This window comes from Podarcis melisellensis (assembly GCF_964234715.1).
Source record: "Podarcis melisellensis genome assembly, chromosome: 14".
NCBI classification, from domain to species: Eukaryota; Metazoa; Chordata; class Lepidosauria; order Squamata; family Lacertidae; genus Podarcis; species Podarcis melisellensis.
The window spans coordinates 18,656,760-18,678,449 of NC_138546.1; the positions used below are offsets into that span (position 1 = coordinate 18,656,760).

At 46.2% G+C, this 21,690-nt stretch overlaps 1 protein-coding gene across 1 annotated transcript in view; it reads right to left on the minus strand.

Moving 5' to 3' along the window:
- The window catches only part of LOC309356566 (cytoplasmic phosphatidylinositol transfer protein 1-like), a 47,546-nt gene that overhangs the window by 16,228 nt on the left and 9,628 nt on the right, over positions 1 to 21,690 (minus strand). Inside the window, exon 3 of the mRNA XM_081888107.1 lies at positions 4,449 to 4,597. Within this exon, the coding sequence (XP_081744233.1) occupies positions 4,449 to 4,597 (149 nt within the window). The remainder of the gene's footprint in view (positions 1 to 4,448; positions 4,598 to 21,690) is intronic.

A 21,690-nucleotide genomic window follows, 5' to 3' on the forward strand; every position in this document is an offset into this window, starting at 1 on the left:
CGGCAGCCTAGGAGGGAGGCTTGCAGCGAGGGAGGTGCATGTGAGTATGTGGAAGCAAGGGGAAGAAAAGAAAGGGAGGAGCCCGGGAAGCAGAGAGGGGCTGCCTGCCTGATCCATTATGCCGGGAGCATTTGGAAGCAAGGGGATTTAGCCTTGCTGAAGCTTATAAGCATTGCCTATTTTCAGCTGGGTGGGTGGAATGACAAGTGAAACTATCTGTAAGGCCAAGTACACGGGCAAGCCGAGATGTTTTGCCATCCTGAGCATGTCAGAGAGCCAGAACAGAGCCTCTGCTTGGAAAGATGCCTGTAGCAGCTGTTGGTTTTGACGAATGGAAAGGGTTAGGCAACATGGCGCTGGACTACAACTCCCACCAGCCCCAGTGTTTGGAATGATGGCTACTGTAGTCTAGCAACATCAGCGGCAGAGTATCTGTGTTGTATGCAAGGTTCAATCCCTGGCATCTCCAAGCAGAGCTAGGAAAGACTCCTGCCTAGAAACCCTGCAGAGCTGCTGCCAGTCAGTGTAGGCAATGCTGAGCTAGATGGACCAATGGCTTGGCTTGGTATAAGGCAGCTTCTTGTGTTCTTACCCCATGCTAACACCACCTGTGCAAACTGCACACACGCAGATGCACAGACACACACACTTCCAGTCACGTTCAGCATAACCACCAGCTCCACAAGGCCTAGATTTGTTTAGCAGCAGTAGCAGAAAGGAAGAAGGAAATTTTAGCAAAGCACAGTAACTTCCTCATTCCACTCTGCTCTGGTGCTTCTAAGCCAGACATCACTGGAAGTCAGCCAAAGGAGCCAGCACTCCACTAACTGGCTCATCAATGGGCTGAGAGATAGGGCTGGAGGGCAGCTCTCTGCAGGTGGCTACAGCAGCTGCCACAACTGATGGCTGCTACTGTCACAGAGAGGCTTCTCTCCATGTGCAAGCTTCACGTAGAGCTCACATATGAACCAGGGTCACAGCGACGGGCAGCAACTACCACCACCAAGTCAGCTGGACTCTCCCACCAAGATTTACGGAGAAAGAGGATTATTTCAAGGAAGGGCTGTAGCTTAGTGACAGGGCATGTTTTGCATACAGAAGGTCCCAGCAACTGGCATTCAGAGGCTTACTGCCTCTGTCAGTGGAGGCAGAACACAGATGTTGTGGAATACTAGAGATGTGCATGTTGGGGCTGATGGGAGTTAAGAGTTGAAAAATTCTGGAGGACACTAGATTGGGCAAAGTGTGAGCTTGGGTTCCTCTAGGCCAGTGGTCTTCAACCATAGGTCCCCAGATGTTGGTGGACTACAACTCGCATGGTCCCTATTAGCTAAGTTGGCTGGGAAGGATGGGAGTTGTAATCAAGAACATCTGGGGATATTTAAAAAACCTCATATGGAGGAGCAGTTTGAGAACAAAACATGGGAGCATGGCCTTGTGGTTAAAGTTTACAAGGATTTTTATTTCTTAGTGGCAGGAGTTCATCAGATTTCCTGCTCAGCTGGTTCTCTGTGTTCTAATGGCTTTTCTTTGTCTCACCAAATGCCAAGATTTAACTGTTATTGTCTCTTGGTGAAACTTTCCTCTGCTCAGAGGCAGAGCAGCCTTTTCCCAACATGGTGCCTTCAAGCTGCCAAAGAAAGACAACTAGACAATGCTCCAATCTCTCGGGGGTGTGGGGAAGCAAGCAATGCATAGGTGCAGGATCACACACACACACACACACACACACACACACACACACACCTCTATTCTGCCTTGTGTATACATTGCAGGAAACCCTGACCAGCACCCAGTTTTTCCAAAATGCAAATGTTTCAGGACAGTGTTGACCTTTTAAATAGAAGGATACGCTTCTCACCCTTCCAGTGTGTATAACAGGGGTGGGGAAGCTTTCTCAGACCGAGGGCCACACCCCCAATCGGGATTCTTCTGGGGGGCATGTGCCAGTGGGGGGTTAGGCCAGAGGAAAAACTAGGTGGAGCAATTTATGTGATTCTTTGTACAGCTGGCTACATTCTAGCTGCACAAAGCCCAAGTTTTCTATACCTCCAGGAGGCTAGAGGTGTTATCAGTTTAAGGACACATTTCAGGTAGAAAAAAAACACTCAAGAAGGGCAGCCAGTGAAGGGTGTGGCTTGGGAAGTGTCCCAAGGGCCAGACAGAGAGGTCTAAAGGGCCACATTCAACCCCAAGAGCCAAGATTCCATCTAGGTACACATAATTTTTTGCCATCTAACAAAGCCTAGGAAGAGAGGTCAACCCAGGCAAAGAATCACAACATTTGGGGGCGGTCACTGAGAAGGCCCTTCCTCTTGTCCCCGTCAGCCGAGCCACCTCAATACGATACGATACGCTATCTTTATTGTCATTGTCTCATCCAGAACAATGAAATTGAAAAATCTACATAAGACATTCAAAAACCCCTAAAAACTCAGAAACCCCATTTTAAAAGACAATATTCTCCTATAGAGACTCCTTATACTGTGTTTAAAACCAGAAGTGCATTTGGGTAGAAACTGTTTCTCAGACGGCTAGTCCTAGTCTTTATAACCCTGTACCTTCTTCCAGAGGGACGCGGGTGGCGCTGTGGGTAAAACCTCAGCGCCTAGGGCTTGCCGATCGCATGGTCAGCGGTTCGAATCCCCGCAGCGGGGTGAGCTCCCGTCTTCAGTCCCAGCTCCTGCCCACCTAGCAGTTTGAAAGCACCCCTAAAGTGCAAGTAGATAAATAGGTACCGCTTTATAGCGGGAAGGTAAACGGCGTTTCCGTGTGCTGCGCTGGTGCCGGCTCACCAGAGCAGCTTCGTCACGCTGGCCACGTGACCTGGAAGTGTCTCCGGACAGCGCAGGTCCCCGGCCTCTTAAGTGAGATGGGCACACAACCCTAGAGTCGGACACGACTGGCCCGTACGGGCAGGGGTACCTTTACCTTTTACCTTCTTCCAGAAGGCATGACACAGAGAAGGGCCTTTCTGCCAAATCTTAGGGTCTAGGAAGTCCTTCACACTCAGCTGTGCGCATACACTAACATGCCCCACTCCACTGACAGGTATGCCTTCTTTTCAGAGAGCACCTTTGTGAGGAACGGGGTCAAGTCAAGCAGAGACAGCTCCGTAGGTGGCAGATGTGAGCAAGGGGAGGGCTATGCCTTTTGTCTCCAGTGGTTTTCAAACAAAAGCCAGTCTTGAGTAATTGTCAGAATCCATGACAAGTTAATTGGAAAGCGAAGAACAAATGGGGAGAACAGCAAAACACTGAATCAGCAAGGTACAGCTGGTGGGTGGAAGGGGGGACGACGATGATAAAGCTCAGTGGCAGCGCACGTGTTTTGCATGTACAAACTCATACCCCACTGGCTAAAAGCACACTGACCTTTAATCTGAGCATGGGCATCCACACGGGATGGGAGAGCCCCTCCTCCCAGAAGAACCATAACCCCCCAGATCTTCAGCTTTCATTGTGCAAAACGAAAAGGCTTGGCCACATCCGTACCATGCACAATGCTACACGGCCCCAACTGCACGATATGTGTAAAGCAGTATTGTACTACTTTTAAACAGTCATGGCTTTCCCCCCAAAGAATCCAGGAGCTTTAGAGTTGTTATGAGACCCCTATTCCCTGCCTAGAGTGGTTTAGCAGGCAATTCTTCTTCCTGGGAAAGTCTTGAGAATTCTAGCTGTCTGAGGGGGTCTCCTGACAAACTCTCAGCAACTCTTAACAAGCAATACTTCCCACGGTGCTTTGAGGGAAGACATGACACTACAAAGTGCCATCAGAGTGGTTTAAATGTCTAGTGCTTTTTAGAACGCTTAAAAAAATATTGTTTGGTTCTGGTTATGTTTCTTGCCTGGAGGCTCCTCGGGAGGAACAATGGGAGATAATAATCTCAGATCATGGCAGATGAAGATGATGGACTTTTTGGAGCTAGCCAACCTGACTGGAAGAGTCCGCGACCAGAAGGAGGAGGAGTATCAAGAGGAATGGAAGAAGTTTAAAGATTATTTAGATAAGATAATTTAAATAGAATTACTTGTGAGTAACAGATTGGCCTAGGATTTAAATATGTGAAATCATATAATACCATGGATAGAAGTAAAAATGAAAAGAAAGAAAGATGTTAGTTGAACAAGTAGATCTTATATGAAAATAGTGTTGGAAAACTGCTACAAGGAGCTATATGGAAACTCAGCTGGGGGCGTTGAGGAAGTCACCCAACAATGATAACAAAAATGGGACTATAACAGTTAGGATAAATGTTTGTTTGTTTGCTTTTTGATATAGTAATGCTTTTCTTGTTTGTTGTTATGTTTGTTATAAATTTGGAAAATCAATTAAAAAATTGAAAAATAAAATAAAATTTCAGATCATGATTTCTTAAAAAAAAAAACCCCACTCCAAACCACACACACAAAGATAACAACAAAAGCCACTGGCTGGCATCTCACCTGGAGAGGTGCACACGTTTTTCAGTGAACTGGCCACAGCCGTGGACAGGGTCTTCGTGGGGCTCATTCTTCACCACTTCCACACCTTCCCCTTTGTCGCTCTCTTGGTGGCTGTGCTTGCTGATGGTGTACAGCTGCCCAACACGGTACTGTTAAGGAAATACAAAAGACTGTCATCTTTCACAGCTCAAGAAGCTGAGTTGAGGGGGCCCTGAGTGGGGAGGACTGAGAGCCCTTCTGCCTGCCATTCTCTCAGCCATACAAACTCTGCCTGCCTGAAGACGGACTGGGCTGTTGAGATCTGAGACTCAACACAGCAGCATTCCTGTTATTTCCAATGTGTTGGTGTAAGTGCTGTCCCTTAAATGGCCAAAACAGCCCCCTCTGCCCACAAAAGGGAAGGGGAGGCCAAACTTGGGGGAACCTCTAAGTTCAATATACAGTCTACCATTCTCTAAGCTTCCAAACCTTCCCTTCTGTCTAAAATCTGTAATATGTAGATAATGGCCTACACTAGAGAGTTGTCTTAAGAGTTACCGGGACAATATACCAAGAGTGTTTGACCACTCTAAGGCTGAAATCCTTTACACTCACCTGGGAGTAAATCAATGACTTTTTAAATATATTTTTTATTAAAGACTTCTTATTGTACAATACATGTGTTGTCTCTTTTTTTCAAGTTGTGTTTTCTACAATTCAATTTCATTTGTTGTGAGACATTAGTGTTACACACAATGTTAAGTTATGAGGAAAAGAGGGAGAGAGGGGGAAAGGTGAGTGGGGTGGGGTGGTTATGTTAATAAGACTTACTTCTAAGTAAAATATGTAAAGGATGATGCTATAAAATACCACACTATTTTTTTAAGCTTTCCCTTTTTTTTTTAGAAAGCTCTAAACGGTTTTTATGGGTTTTTTTGCAAGATGCCCCCCTGTTAATTTGTCTTTTAAAACTGCTTCCATCTGGGTATGATCCCAAACCTAGCAAATGTTCTATTTTTACAAATTCTGCCTCTGTGCCCCCACAAGCCTCTTCAACTGAACCAAGAAATCTTATCTGGAGCTTTACCACAAGAACGAAACATGTAGGAAATGAGATGCTAAGTACCTAACACCCACCCACTCGATAATCTGGCAAAATCCTTGCAAGCTCACATCCCCAGCTTTATCTAAAAGCATGCAATGTAGATGTAAATGTAGATGTAGATGTACACATCTATTATTTTCCTGCTCCTTGCAGTAAGAAGAATAGCTCATCAGGGTCAAGGGTAGATGAAACCTTTTGTTCCAAACCTTGAGCTTTCAAGTCATGCATACACACACACACACACACACACACACACACACACACACACACACACACTTAAAGTTAATTAGGATCATTCAAATGTGGCAACTTGAAACTGTTCAGCTCAGGCTAAGCTTTCCCACTGAATTTACCTGCATTTATTTCATTTTTAAAGCACTTCCCCACACAAGGCACACAAAATGGTGTACTAAAAAAAGGAAGGCTATGTGCACACCATACACTGCAAGCGCGTGGTTCCTCCATCTCCTCTCATCCCTGACCATTGGCTATTTTGGCTGAGAACACAGTCCTGGACTAGGTGGGCCTTGGCCTTGATCCAGTAGCCAGGCTCTTCTGACAATCTTACAGTAGACGAAACTCCTCCTGGTCTGGCCTTTCCTCTGCATTGTGAACTGTAAGCTCTTGGGAGGCAGAGACCCTGCTCTCTTGTATTCTGGAAAGTGCCATGCGCACTGAGAGCACTACATCACTGAATCAAACAAAACAAACAAGCCACAATGGAGGAAACTTCTCTTGGCTTCCCTGCACCCGGTCACCATTTCATGGACCACTTTCTGGAAAACAGGAGGCGTGATGTGTAGCACAGAAGACAGATCACCCGAGTGCTGGCAGCAGAGCCAGGGCAGATAAGGAGGGAGCTCCCCACCCCTGCGCATGCTGCACACCAGACTCCCAAAGTGCCCAGGCAGAGCCTGGGAATGTCCTGGTCTCAGTAAGGGCTGTTTTGCACGCATGGGAGGATCCATCCTGCCTGGGGAAGGTCACGGCTGGGGCACTTTGGGGAAGCCCAGACAGGCTGTGTTTACGGTGAAGAATGACCTTGGCCTGTCCTGAAGGGGGAGGCCGCAATTCCCAAGGTAGGAAGGAATCCAGGCACGTGACAAAACGAGAAAGCACTGTGGTGTGTGTGTGTGTGTGTGTGTGTGTGTGAGAGAGAGAGAGAGAGAGAGAGAGAGCGCGAGCGCGCGAGCGAGCGAGCGCTGGAAGCTGTGTACACAGCATACATTCAAAGCACATTTTCCCCCTCCCCAAAGGAAACCTGCAGGGAAATGCAGTTGGTTAAGGATGCTGGGAACTGTAGTTCTATGAGCGGTGAACTATAGCTCCCAGGACTCCTTTTTTTGGGGGGGGGATAATGTGCTTTAAATGCATTCTATGTACACAGTCAGAAAGATGCAGAATCAGAGTGGTAGGTTTTGAGGCAGGGGTGGTGCTGCTTTTTTCAGCCTGAGGGCCGCATTCACTTCTGGGGAACGTTTCAAGGGCCACATAGCAATTCTGGAAAGGGCCAAAGGAAAAAAAAAACCGGCAGAAACTGGCTGGGTTCTGCGCACACAATCCTCTCTACCCTCCATTCAGGGAAGCAAGGGGCATGATTGGGGCTCAAGGACACATTTCAGCGATTTTCAAGGTGCAAAGAAGGGCCTATGAGAGGCGTGTGGCTCGGGAGACATCTGGGGGCCAGAGTGAAAGGCCCAGGGGGTAGTACTTGGCCCCTCACTCTTGCTCCCCCCCCCATCAGAACACACAAACACACACTCCACAAACCGGCAGCCACACTGTAGTCACAAGGCTAAGGAGGCAACATAATGCATGAAATGTTGCTGCCATCCTTAGGAGCACCGGATGAGAATGTAGTTGGGATGCTGGAAGGAGCATGGGAAGCTAGGAACTGAGTCAGACACTTGGTCAACCTAGTCTAGTACTATCTACACTGACTGGCAGCAGCTCTCTAGGATTTCAGACAGCGTTCTCTCCTGGCCTTGCCTGGAGATGTTAGGGATGGAACCAGGGATCTTCTGCATGCAAAGCAGATGTCCTATCACATCCCTGCAATGTCTCCACCAGCTTGGGCTGGTTAATGGCTCTCTCCAACCTATTTAGACTGGGGCTGCATCTCTCCACTGGTCCTATGCACATGGAACAGCAGCACCTGGAGTCACGGATTCCTGGTTTTGACCTGACTCAGCCTTCTGGGCTCTGGGCTTCCGTTTGACGGCTGCTTACGGCTCGGCTCCAACAATTGCACAAACCACAGCTATTCCTTTGGGGGGGGGTGCAGCACATTCAGTTCCTGTGCCGTCCTGGAAAACGGAAAAGTCATCCAACCACAGCGGCTTGATATTTGCATGTGTGGGCCTGGGTAACTATGGAAAAAACTCACCCGTCAAATTCAGCTCTCCAAGGGATCGGCTCAACCTGAAGCTCCCCAAGCTAATATTCTCTCATCTCGTTTCTCTCCGAGAGTGACTCCCCTCTTCTGTAGCCTCCCATTAAAAAGATAAGCTTTTAAAGTAGCCAATGTGTTGTTTCCTTATGGCTTTCCATGGTGTGATTGACTTATTTAAAAGAGATGGTTTCAAAAGCAAGGCTGGGGAGGGTGTCTGGCCTGGAGAGAGTCCCGAGGGCCAAGCAGAGAGGAATGGAGGGCCGGATTTATTTCCCCCTCTGTAGCCTGCGAGGGATTTTCACTCAGTTGTACAGCATGTCCTTTGCATGCAGTTGGTTCCAGGTTCAATCTGTCGCATCTCCAGGTAGGGCTGTAAGAGAGCCTCTTGTCCTGAGACCCTGGAGAGCTGCTGCCAGTCAGTGTAGACAATACTAAGCTAGACAGATCCGTATAAGGCAGCTTCTTGTGATTCCTAGGTTCCCCATCCCTACCATACAGAGGTGTTTGTGGTCCACTAACTAAATACAAGAATTTTTTTGCAGACAGGTTTATTGACTGCCAGAAAACACTTACAGGAGGGGGATTGTTTCTGCAAGGTAAACACTGATGCCAGGGAAGCGATCGGGTTCCAGCAAATTCTGAATATGCTAGCTGGGGCTGTTTGGTCAGCCCCGACAAAAAAAGAGAGTGGCAGCTGTGTTGAAATGAGCTACTTTTAGCCTGCCACACGGATGAGGAAGGGGGAGCTGAATCACAAAACATGCTGTGCGGATTTCAAAGCCCATGTGAGGCCTCAGCCGTCAGGGGGAGCCTTGTCCAAGCTGGCTCAGCCCTCAAAAGATGCAAATGGAAAGGCCTCTCCAAGTATGAACAGAGTGCCATCATCTCCCCAAACTTCCAAAATAAGGATTTTCAGAGCAGAAGGAGGTGCAATATCCTGGCAGCTTCCAGGTCCAGCTCTGCACATTTAAGAAACCAACTTTGCTGGTAAAGGTCCTAGGGCTGCAACCAGGAACCACAGGAAAGATCACAGGGACTAGCACCATACGAAGTACTGCAAATTATTAGGGCAAGTATTATGTATCTGCTCAGACATAACACCAATGTTCCCCAACAGTCTTCCCCCTGCTCCCACTTCTGTCCAAACTCAATTACGGATTTGCATAAAGTATGCCTGTGGAGGAAATGTATGCAAAAATATGGTATATTTTATTACATTTATACCCTTTGCAGCAGCCCCAACACCCTTTCAAGGAGCTGAAGGCAGCAAATTGGAGTCTTTCCCTGCATTTTATCTCCACAACAACCCTGTGAGGTAGGGTTCAGCTGATTATTGGGTCACATACACCCCATATGATTAACATCTAGGATTCATATAGTGCTTTCAAAGGTCAAAAATACTTCACGTTGCGTGCATTATTAGTGTAATCTTTACAATGGCCCTTTAAGATAGACCATTATCATTACACCCCCATACCGGAGGCTGACATGGAGAGAGTAGACCACCTACAACCACCTAGTGAATTAATGGCAGCCCATCTTCTCTCTCTGGTTAGGTAAATGTCTGTGGAGGCAATTCACCCAGGGAATCTCTTTCACACAAACACTTCCCCCCATGTGAAATGGTCCCGTGCAAGGACTGTGGAGCCTCCATCAGGCACAGGACTCCCAAAAATGAATTGAAGTGAGATAGCTATGGAAATATTGACTCTTCTTCCACCTTAAACACAACCAGAATTCTCTCGTTTCTGAGAGTCAACTTGCACGTTGCCTTTGCCTTGGTTTTGTAGATATGTAAGTACAGCTAGAGGAAAACAAACAGAGCATATAGTAGCAACACAGAGATCTTACCCCGAGGCTGTATAAACACGGAAGTTTATTCCATTTCATGACATTTCCCTTACTATTAATTTCCACATTATATCTGAGCTTTCACACAATGTAAAAGCCACTTCTAGAACTAAAGTGGAATACACTTCAAGTTCAGCACTCTTTTCCACATTGTTTGCAAATGTTTTTTTTCTCCTTCTTTTTTTCTGTAAGCAATTAACATGGAAATGAGCTCTAAGCTTGCATGATATTCCACTATAGTTCCAGAAGTAGCTTTTACATTGTGTGAAAGCTCAGCTATAATGCTGAACTTAACAGAAATGGGCAAGTTGGGAAAATGGAATAAACTACTATGTGAATGCAGCCTGGAACAAACCAATATGCTAAAATGAATCCTGCATACGGCTGATGTACAACTACTCCATTTTTCACACTGCCAAACAACGCCATTCACTCAAAAATAATCTGTGGGCTCTTCTTGAGTAGATATGCACCTACTCGTCCATCCCACCCATCTACTCCCTCTCCATTGACACCAATTGTTCTCCATGGCATCCATTACATAGCCAAATCTGATCAACTTTGAAGTGTGCTGATTGGCTAGGAAGCATTCTGCTCACATGATCCCTGACTGGCTAGGACAGCCCTGCAGCTGGCTTGGACCGAAGCTGCCATTATCACACATCTGACAAATCTTTAATTTAGCACCCAGGAAAAACAACGGCACTCAAGAGGATAGGGTTGCGGGTTGTGTGTGTGACGAATATTCAAAAAAGCAAATACTTGGGAGAGAAAATCTTTATATGCCCACTACCATGGCTAAAACTGGAGCATATTCATCACAAGTCTGAATTTTGTGTTAGCTGGAACATATCCAGGGCATGCACACCACCACCTTGCACACTGCAGTACAAGGATCTGGGAGACCTGGGTTCAAATCCCTCCTCTGCCATGAAACTCACTGGGTGACCTTGGGTCAGTCACTGCCTCTCAGCCTAACCTACCTTACAGGGTTGTTGAGGGGGTTCAATGAGGAGGGTGGGAAAACCATGTACTCCACCTTGAGCTCCTTGGAGAAAAAGGTGGGATGTAAATGTCAATCAACCAATCAATAACAGAGGCTGGATATAGAAGTTATTACCTGTGGAAGAGCTGGTACATACATCAGTCCCAAGTCCTCCATAGAAAAATAGGAATTCTCCTATTGCACCCCTCCCTCGCTTGCTAGAAACTTAAACATGACTACTACTTTTCTTGCTCGACAAATAATGTGGGAAGGGGGAGAGGTTCACTTGACAATGTCTTTGCATACTCATTATTTTATTGTTCTGCTGAAGCTTCTTGTCATCACTCTAACTGCTGGAGAGCTATTATCTGTACTCCATCAGGTTGTCAGTGTTATCTGCATGTTAACCTGAAATCACCACTCGCACAGCGCATTACTAATCACCATTTTCCCAGAGCAGGGCAGAGCTGCAGGGAACCCTTGGACCAATGCAGTGCCTGTTGTCAACATTTATTTTATTTTACATTTATGAGATTTATATACTACCCTTCAACACAAGTTCTCAGGGCGTTTCACAATATAAACATTGCTGTGTCACCGAAACATAGAAAAAGTGGGGTCGCGGCTCAGTGGTAGAGTATCTGCTTTGCATACAGAAGGCCCCAGCTTCAGTCCCTGGCATCTCCAGGCCAACATGAGCAGTGGTTTCTCGGGGAACCACTGTAGACACTGAACACGGACCAAGCAAGCCACTAGTGCAATAGAAATAGCCTATCACGTAAAGATCCAATGATGTTTGTGTCCATCCTTTGGAGGGAACCAGACTTAGGAAAAGCCAGTCAACTATGGCAGGTCAAAAATGTCTACAGTAGACCATGGGGAGAAGCTTTAAGAAAGCTAGGAATGAAACAACTTTCTAGTCCTCAGGCCGCATGCATTCAGTTGGAGTTGGCCTGGTAAAATCCTCTTGTGCATTAGTAACTTTGGTCAGTGGCCACATTTCACCCAACCTGCAGCATCGGAAACTGCCTTATATCCAAGTCAGAATATTTGTCCACAGCACAGAATTTTCTAATTTCCAGCAGCAGATCAGGGTCTTAGGCAGGGAGAGAGCTTCCCCACAGATGACTGCCTGGCCCTGTTTATTTGGAGATGCTGGGGACTTTCTGGGTGTGAAGCATGTGCTCTGGTGCTGAGTCAACAATTTCTGCTTGGGGGGTGCGTTGCAATGTTTTCCCTTCCCCAGTATCCCTGATACTGGTCATGCTGCCCTAAGCAAGCAGGCTGGCCACGTGAGCAACAAGGTCTGCCACATCCATGCAAATGGTATGAAAACAGTGTTAATTATATAAATGCAAAATGTGCAAATGAACTCTTTCCAAAGAGACAATCAGCCCAGAACAAACTGTCCGCCTCTTCTGCAGGGGATTCATCCTTCTTGGATGGCATCGCTACAGCAGCATTGCACCTTCGTTAGGACCCTCTTCCTAATGGGCCAACTTGCCATTTGCATCTGCTTTGGTGCCAAGGCCATCTTCCTTCTCCTCTGGAATAACACTGAACATGCTTTTGTTGTTCAAAACGATCAAGTCGATCTGAGCCATTTATCAAACAGCTTCTCCTGAGCAGAGGCTCCAACCAGCGTAAGCTGGTCCATATGGGCAAATGTGGCACTGCCCCACCAACCTCAGTCTGCCCTCTGCCAGCCCATACCTGCTCTACCTTCGTAACTTACAACAGGGCCAGCGGGTGGCACTGGGTGTCAGCTTTCCCCTCCGTCCTTATCCTCCATGCTGCCCCTTGTAGGGGCAGGGAGGAGGAGAATGGGGACAAACCCAGAATGGTTGGCTCTCTCTGTCGTTGGCTCTGGCGCCACCTACTGGTAGTCTTCCTGCCTTCTGCCCTACCAGTCCCAACATGTACCAGCCACCACTAACTCCAAACTTTCAGCAGCTTGGGGAACATCAGGTTGAAGCAATGCAGCAGAGAGAGAAATAAGGGGAGGTGGATGCTTGTAACTGCAGCCACTGCTGACCAAGAGGGAAGTCTTAGATCTAACACCAACTAAACTTGCTAAAATGTATAGGACAAGAAATAAGGAGTGCTGGAAATGTAAAGAAAAGGAAGGGAACTTATATCATATGTGGCGGACTTGTAACAAGGTAAAAGTATATTGGGAAACGATATATAATGAGTTAAAGAAAATGTATAAGTCAGGCTTCCTCAACCTCGGCCCTCCAGATGTTTTGAGACTACGATTCCCATCTTCCCTGACCACTGGTCCTGCTAGCTAGTGATCATGCGAGTTGTAGGCCAAAAACATCTCGAGGGCCGAGGTTGAGGAAGCCTTGTATAAGTACTTTGTTAAAAAGCCAGAAGCATTTTTATTGGTTATAGTTGGTGAAGAGATACCAAAGGCTGATCAAAAACTGTTTATGTATGCAAGAACTGCAGCAAGAATCCTTTTAGTCCCAAAATGGAAACAACAAAGAAATACCAACGAAAGAAGAATGGCAGATGAAGATGATGGACTTTGCGGAATTGGCGAAGCTGACTGGAAAAATCCGAAACCAACGTGATCAAGCTTTCCAAAAAAACTGGAGTAAATTTATACAATACTTGAAGGACCCTTTTAAGCAACTAACACTAGCAGGGTTATAAGAAGACTTGTAATGATAATTGTTACTGCCCTTTTATATTTATTTAAAAATTGTGATATTTGGAATGAGTGAAACGTAAAATGGAAAATGTATAAATGCTATGATATACAAATGAATTTTGAAAACCATGAGGTGGGAAGTTGACAGGCTCATATGAGCAAAAGAAGTAAAGTGGATAACGAAGATGTATTTAAATAGTATAAAATAGAAAATTAATAAAAATATTATAAAAAAGGAAAGTCTTAGACACTTCTCTGGTGGTCTTCAGTACCAGGCACAGAATTCTTCCACCCATCACAGAATCATAGTAAGCTGCATTACACTAAGCCAGACCACTGGTCCATTTAACTCAGTATTGCCTACACTGACTCGCAGCAGCTCTCCAAGATTTCAGCCTGGAGAATGTTCCAGTCCTTCATGGAGGTGCTGAGGACTGAACCTGGGACCTTCTGCATGAAAAGCAGATGCTCTACCACTGAGCCACCGTCCTTTCCCAAGTACCATAGGAAGCTGCTCTATACCAAGTCAGAACATTGGGTCTGAGTAGAGGCTTTCCAAGGATCCAGACATAAGTATTTTCCAACCCTTCCTGAACAGATCTAGGATTTTGTATGCAAAAGCTCTGCTTTACTACTGAGCTGTGGCTTTTTCCATAACTACTTCTGCCATGTACTCCGGAATGGCACACATTGAGTAAAATCCTTGGAAGTAAACTACATTCCTTGTCTGGAATATAATGAGTTTCTAATCCTTATGAGTGAGTCAAACAAATCCACAACTTGTGAATATTAAGATGAAATTTTTAGAAGACAGAGATGCTTTGCTTTAAGCCTGCCTTCCCAATGGCTAACAAGAGCTGAATAAAGGAAGTTCTATGAAAACATAAAAATATAAGAGCAGCTCTGTCGGATCAGGCCAATGGCCCATCTAGTCCAGCATCCTGTTCTCACAGTGGCCAAGAAGAAGTCTATAGGAGGACCTGAGAGGAACCATATCGTCTCCACTTGCAATTCATAGCAACTGGAAGTCAAGAGGCATAATGGCTCTGAAGGTGGAGCTAGATAGCCTTATCCATCCTGAATGTGCCTGAACCCCTTTTAAATACATCCAAGTTGATGGCCATCACTGCTTCTTGTGGGAACAAACTCCATAGATTAACTATGTGAATAAGTTATTTTCTCTGCCTTGCAAATCTACCAACAATCAGCTTGACTGGTTGGTCCCAAGTTCCAGCATTGTGAGAGTATGCTTGATTTGCAAAATTTATTGCTGCTGCAAAGCTCTTTTATTTTTTGCAAGGATGTTAGGGTTTGTTAAGCACTAAACTTGCACGGCTCTGCCTTCTTGAGTCCTTTGCATTTTGCAGCTGCTAGGAAAGGCACTGGCGTCTGTGTAATGATCTACGTACGCAGTTACCAAGGCCTCGTCCCTCCAGGGCAGCCGGGATACATGCATACCAGCCTTCTTTAATATGCCTGGTCGGGATGCAAATTGACAGGGGTGAAGAAGATGTCTGCTGCGCTTTCTCCTTTTTTGGATAAAGACAGACCACAGATCTTTCGGTTGTATCCAAATAAATCCTACTCAAAGTAAACCTGTTGCAATTCATAGTCCTAAATTATCAATAGCATCTTAGTATCATGGCTTCCCTCAAAGAATCCTGGGAGATGTTGTTTGTTAAAGGTATTGAGAGCTGTTAGGAGACTCCTTCTCCCCTCATAGAGCTACAACTTCCCAGTTTAACAGTCAATCAGTCTTCAAAGGGAACTCTGATTTTTGTAGCTCTGTATTTTTGGTTGAAGCATAATAGGGGGGGGGGGAGGGGTGAAAGCAGGTTTGCAGAGTTACCGGCTATTTTTACTTGACCTGTTGGTGAGCTTTATGCTCACTCAAATTTTGGTGTGTGTTCAATAGTTGACTTTTTCTTTTTTTTTTAGTGCTCTGTCGTAGAGATATGATACTGTTTATTATGCACTGCTGTTTTATGGCTGCACTTAAGCTGTTTTTATTTGAACAGCACAGATCATCGAACAATAGAACTGGAGAGTTGGAAGAGATCCCTCTTTACCAAGCTAAACAAACCCAACTCCCTTCTCTGCACATGTTGCAGCTTGCCAATATCCTTCTTAAACTGTGGTGCCCAGAACTGGACACAGGACTGCAGGTGGCATCTGACAAAGGCAGAATAAAGCGGTACTATTCCTTTCCTTGATCTGGACACTGTTGATGCAGCCTAGAATTGCATTAGCATTTTTTGCTGCTGCATCACGCAGCTGACTCATGTTAAGTTTGTGGTCTACTGGGACTCCTAGATCCTTTGCACATGTACTGCTGTCAAGCCAGATGTTCCTCATCCTACATTTGTGCTCCAGGAAAGACTAGAACCATACATTTGTCCCTACTGATATTCATTCTGTTAGCTGTCCAATCTATTAAGGTCACTTTGAACCCATGAACCCTGATACCTCTCCCAGTTTGGTGTCATCTTGATTTTGATGCACATCCCTTCTATTCCTTCACCCAAGTCATTTTTAAAGACAACCCCGGACCCAGGACAGAATCCTGCAGCACGACATTTGCCACTTTTTCCTGGGATAACAAGGAACCATTGATGTATCTGAGCACAGATGTAAAATGTAGTACCGTATATAAACAAAGCAACTGGGACTACACATTTCCCATCTGAATAAATGGGTCTTTACCACAAGTGCCCACTTGTTAGGGTTTGCTTTTAATTTGTTTTTTGTATTTGTGTTTTTAATGGTTTTTAATTTATACTGTTGTTGTTTTGTCGTTGTTTTATTAACTGTAATAATAATAATAATGTGGATTATGTTTGTTATGTGTTTGTGCAAGTGTATACACATACACACACACAAAAATCTTTTATAAATACACAAAATCTTTTATAAATACACACACTATGCACAAATGCACACACAAACTCTCTCTCTCTCTTTGTGTGTGTGTGTGTTCTACATACACACCCATACAGAGAAATTGCAAATGTTAATTATCCAGCCAGAGCAAAGGCGGGTGACGGGCCCCCAAACCCACCATGTGGGGCAGGGGAGGAAAGCCTTCTGTCTCTCCACAATATCTGCAGCATACCTTTAGTTTCCGCTCCTCCACAGACCTGTGCATGAGGAAGTTTCCATGACGCACGCTACCACGGCAACTAAGGCCTTTCACGTGAGGAGGCAGGAAGCCGCATGATTGACACTCCTCGTGCCGAGCAGGGGAGGCCTCTGTGAAGCGGGCAGCCTGCGTTCCCAGGCCACAGGAAGGGTGTCGTAGGATGCTGTACATACTCGGCTTGTGGCCTCCTCAAAGGCCCATCTATTCAAACTCCGGGCCACAAAATACACAGCCTGGTGTTTCCCAAAAGATTTCCCCTCCTTAAAACTGCATGGGCTTTGGCATTTCCCTTCCCCCAGAAGTTTCACTCTTCCCACAACAAACTGGTTAGGGCTGGCAAAAAGAGAGGCTGCCCAGAAAGTCAGTGGTTGGGGAACCTGTGGCCCTCTTGGACTCCAGCTCCCATCAGCCCCAGGCAGCAAGGCCAACAGTCAGGGATGATGGGAGTTGTGGTCCAACCATGTCCAGAGAGTCACCCTGCAGTAAGCTTTGTGACCAAGTGAGGATCTAAACACAGGCCTCTCTGGTTCAAAGCCAAAACATTGGCTTCTAGCTTTCATTAGGCATCTAACAGGCCAGCTTGGGCTGCTATTGCAGGTGTTGGGAACCTTTGGCCCTACAGTTGCTGCTGAGGTAAAACTCCTACCACATTGGCCATGCTTGCTAAGCCTGATGGGAGTTGTAGTTCAGCTACATCTGGAGGACCAAAGGTTTCCTGGCCATGACAATTAGATTATTTACTAGTGAACTGCCCATCACCAAGGGCCATTACCCAAGCCTCTGCTATTACCTCAGTGAAGAGTCACATGCGAGAAAGAACATGCTTTGCCTGCAAAAGAACTCCAACTCCCATGAGCCTCGGATACTTATGAGGTGTACCATGTTGTCTACTTTGATGTAGACAGTATTGTGCTAGAAGGATTCTTTGATCTGCCTTGGTTTGAGGCAGCTGCCTTTGTTTCCCCCTGGGACCAGACTGTGATCATGCATTCATTATCTTCCCTTGTCCCTTGGTAGCACTTGAGCATGACAAAGAGACAAATCTGAAACTGCCTTTTATTATATTATACGTCTTCTAAGTTTCACGAGCCTTATTGTTGTTTTTTACAGACAGCAATTTGAGTCCAGGGTAAATATGGGGCTTAAACCAGATTCCCTAAAATCTTGTGCAAGCCAGTGTGGTGTTGTAGTTAGAATAATTCAGAATATAGCAGGAGAACCAGGTTCAAATCCCCACCAGAGCCACTTGCCAAATCTCAGCCTAAGTCTACCTCACACAGGGATGTTAGGAGGATAAAATGGGGAAGTATGAGAAAATCATGCATACTGTCCCAAGGTCTTTAAAGGAAAGGTGGGGTGATAAGTAAAGAAATATATTGCTATTCACTGGATCCACACTACAGTCTCCTGAGATCAGGCACTGCTGGGATGTCCCCAAACAGCTCCCTCTTTCCATCACCACAACATTCAGTTCTGTTTTGGAGACATCATAGCAGTTCCAGTTGCTAAGCTCACAGGAGCTGCTTTATATCAAGTTATTTATTCCTAGGAATTAATAGACCACCATTTGTCATGTAGTCCCAGGGCAGATTACACACAGTACAACACAATTAAACCATCTTAATGTCTTCCATCCACAAAGCCGTGTGCGAAAAGTTGTGCCCTAAGCCGATGTCAAAATGTTGACTACAGCAGCAGGGCACCTGTGGTCCTCCAGATGTTGTTAAACTCCAGCTCCCGTCAACTCCAGACAGCATAGTCAATGGCAAGGATGCTGGGAGTTGTAGTCCAATGACATCAAGAAGGCCAAATATTCCCCACCCTTCATTTACAGTGACAGGGCCAGAAGCACCTCAGGAGAGCATTCCACAATCTGGAGGCCACCACAGAAAAGGCCCTGTCATGCACTGCTACCCCACAAACTTCACAGGGCCTCCCCTGCAGATCTCAAGTCATGGGCTGGTCCATATGGGAGGTGGCACTCTTTCAGATATCTGGGGCCTAAGCCATAGGGCTTTGTCTGTCAAGGGAAGCACCTTGAATCGGGCTTGGAGGCACACTGGGAGTAGTCTATCCAAGTCAGGGCCAAGGAACCTGTGGTCCTCCCGATTAACTCCCTTCAGCCCCAGCCAGCACAGTAAACAAATAATGAAGGTTGAGGGGTTCAGAAACATTTGAATTTACCTATTCCTAGCTAAGCCTGGTTTATCAGTACTAAGAACTTAGGATTTTCACAGGTCAAGATCCAAGGAATTGCATGCCTAGTTCTGTATGCCAGAAGAGGGTTCTGATTTGTGATTCTCAAAAACCAGTTGCAGAGACCAAACCTGCCCTCTCTCTTGGAAAGTAACTGGTTTATAACCAAAGCTGTGTACATTTATGTGGTGATGTCAAAAGTGATAATGGGCACTGAGTTCAGTTTCATGAGTTTTCTTGTTTTTTGAAAAAAGAAAAGAAAGAAAAGAAAAAGAAAGGCTGCGAAAGACCCCTGCCTGAAGCCCCTGAGAGTGGCTGCCAGTCAGTGCTGGTAATACTATGCTAGATGGTCTGACTCAGAACAAGGCAGTTTCTTTGTTCCTCGGAGCTGCTTGGAAGTTGTGTCAGAAGTGCCCACGGAGTGACTGAAGAAGATTGCTTATTTAAGCTGCATCTGTCAAAGGGAGCGAATGTGTCACTCCGCATTGACCAAATTGGCTTCTCCAAGAAGCTCATCCAGATTGAGATCCGACCCCTCCACCTCCTCAGAGCGGCAACTTAAATCTAGTTAGCCCAAAAAGATTGTCAGCGTAACCATGGTGCTGGGGCCTTTACCACCACACAGCCCCTGGCCATCTTGAGAAGGAGCGAGTTCTCCTCCTGACTCATCCTGAATGGAAGGCCCATTTTTAGAGAGTTAAAACATTGTAGAAATAGCACCTGTCACATGAAACTGTGCTCTGAAATTAAATAATCCAGTATACTGTGCTGGGTGTTTGTGTGTTATAACAGTCTTCCCCAACATGGCGCTCTCCAGATGTTTTGGACTACAACTCCCATCAGACCCAGCCAGCAGGAGATGATGGGGTTTGTAGTCCAAAAACATCTGGAGATGTTTACCATTCTGGGAAAAGTCAAGAGTGCCAGGCTGGCGTGCTAAACTAGAATTGGGGAGACACTGGTTCAAATTAATATTGGTAGTGGTGGTAGCAGCAGCAGCAGCAACAACACATCATTAAGTTATAGAATTTGCTCTAAAAAGAGGCAGTGATGGCCACCAGCTTGGATGGCTTTAAAAGAGGATTAGACAAATTCATGGAGGAGGGTGAGGCTAAACTCCTACTAACCACAATGGCTATGTTCTACCTCCACTGTGAAAAGCAGTAACGCTTCAGACTACCAACTGCTGGAAATGGAAGGAGGGGAGAGCAGATGTTGTGCTCAGGCCCTGCTTCTGGGGTCCCCATTGGGGCATCAGGCTGGTCACTGTAAGGCTAGGATGCTGAACTAGATGGGCCACTGGCTCGGTCCAGTTCTTACGTTCACATAGTAGTATTTGTAAGACATAAAATTAATTCTCTGACCGTCTTGCAAAAATAAAACATAACAACGACACAGTATAAAATTCCCACTTGGCCATGAAGCTCAGGGGGCCAGCCATTTCCAGTTTCGCCTACCTCTGAGGGTTGTTGTGAGGGAGAAAAGGTGGGGAGGACTTTGTGCATTGCCCTGAGCTTACTGAAGGAAGGGTGCACTATAGAAATGCAATGAATAAATGAACTTGGCATGCGCAAGACATCCTTTGCTCTTACAGCCCTCGAGCAGTGAATCTACATGCCTGTGCTAGTCCACCTCAGGAGGAAAGCCTGAGGTTATAAGGAGCTGCTGGGAATTGTAGTCCAAAACAGCTGGAGGGCCCCAGTTTGGGGGAAGGCTGTTACCCCTTCAAGCCTGCAGGCTGTGCGATTCGGGGCATGCCAGCTCTGCTTGAGGTGAGAGCAGCCAGTGAATGGTGGGAGTTCTCAGCAGCAGGAAAACCTCTGAAGGCAGCAGGTCCAGCATCCCCAGAACAGGACAATTAACGCCACCCCAGGAAATTTCTCACACCTTCCCCAGAGTGTCAGAATCACACCCTTACAACTTCTTCCTCTGTTTACACAGAAAGCAGAGAACTGGTAGTACAAAGAGCTTATATTGTCCAGGAAAGGTGGTGGGGACTGAGATGCTCCTTCCAAGTCTAGCTGGATCCAAGAGCCAATTCAAAAACTCAAGGAGCTGTTTCCCCTCCTCTCCAATAAAAAGGGTGCTGCGTGCAGAAAGTTCAAGCTAGGCTGGGATGGGGTGTGTGTGTGGAAACACTCTCACACAACCACTTTGCTTTTTACAAGCAAGGGGACACTGGCGTGGGGATGCTTTGGAACAAGCAGCCGCCTACATGGGGCTAGTGCAAAGGGTGGCTGCTAGATCGGTAAGCAGGGCAACCCAATGGGATTGCAGGCCACCGGTTCTGAAATTGCTGCACTGGCTGCCAAGCTAAATTCAAGGTGTTAGTACCAGCGTAGGAAGTCCTAAATCGCTTTGGACCCATGTCCCAAAAAGTGTGCCTTCTTTGATACTAACCATCTCAGACTCTACGAATGACAGCTGAGGCCTTGGTGGTGGTGCAGTCACTGGGGGGGGAGGCGGTGGCTGCCCAGTCGGCGCTGAGCCATGACAGGGCCTTTTCAGTGGTGGTTGCCCACATGCCAAATACCCTCCCTGGTGCAGTGCACCTGTTTCCATTGCCATCGGCTTCCAGGAGGAAGTTAAAAGCCCTCCTGTTTCTGCAAGCATTTGACAGCTGAAGGATAGTGTTTTAATTATGTTTAGAATGTTTCAAACTGCTTTTCGAATGCTCTTTAAAAGCAACCATATTATTATCGATATGTTTGCTGCTCTGGCTCCTTAGGGAGGAAAGGTGGGATATAAACAGGAAAAGGATTAAACAATACGGTACAGTGGTACCTCAGGTTACATACGCTTCAGGTTACATACACTTCAGGTTACAGACTCCGCTAACCCAGAAATAGTGCTTCAGGTTAAGAACTTTGCTTCAGAATGAGAACAGAAATCGGGCTCCAGCGGCGCGGCAGCAGCAGGAGGCCCCATTAGCTAAA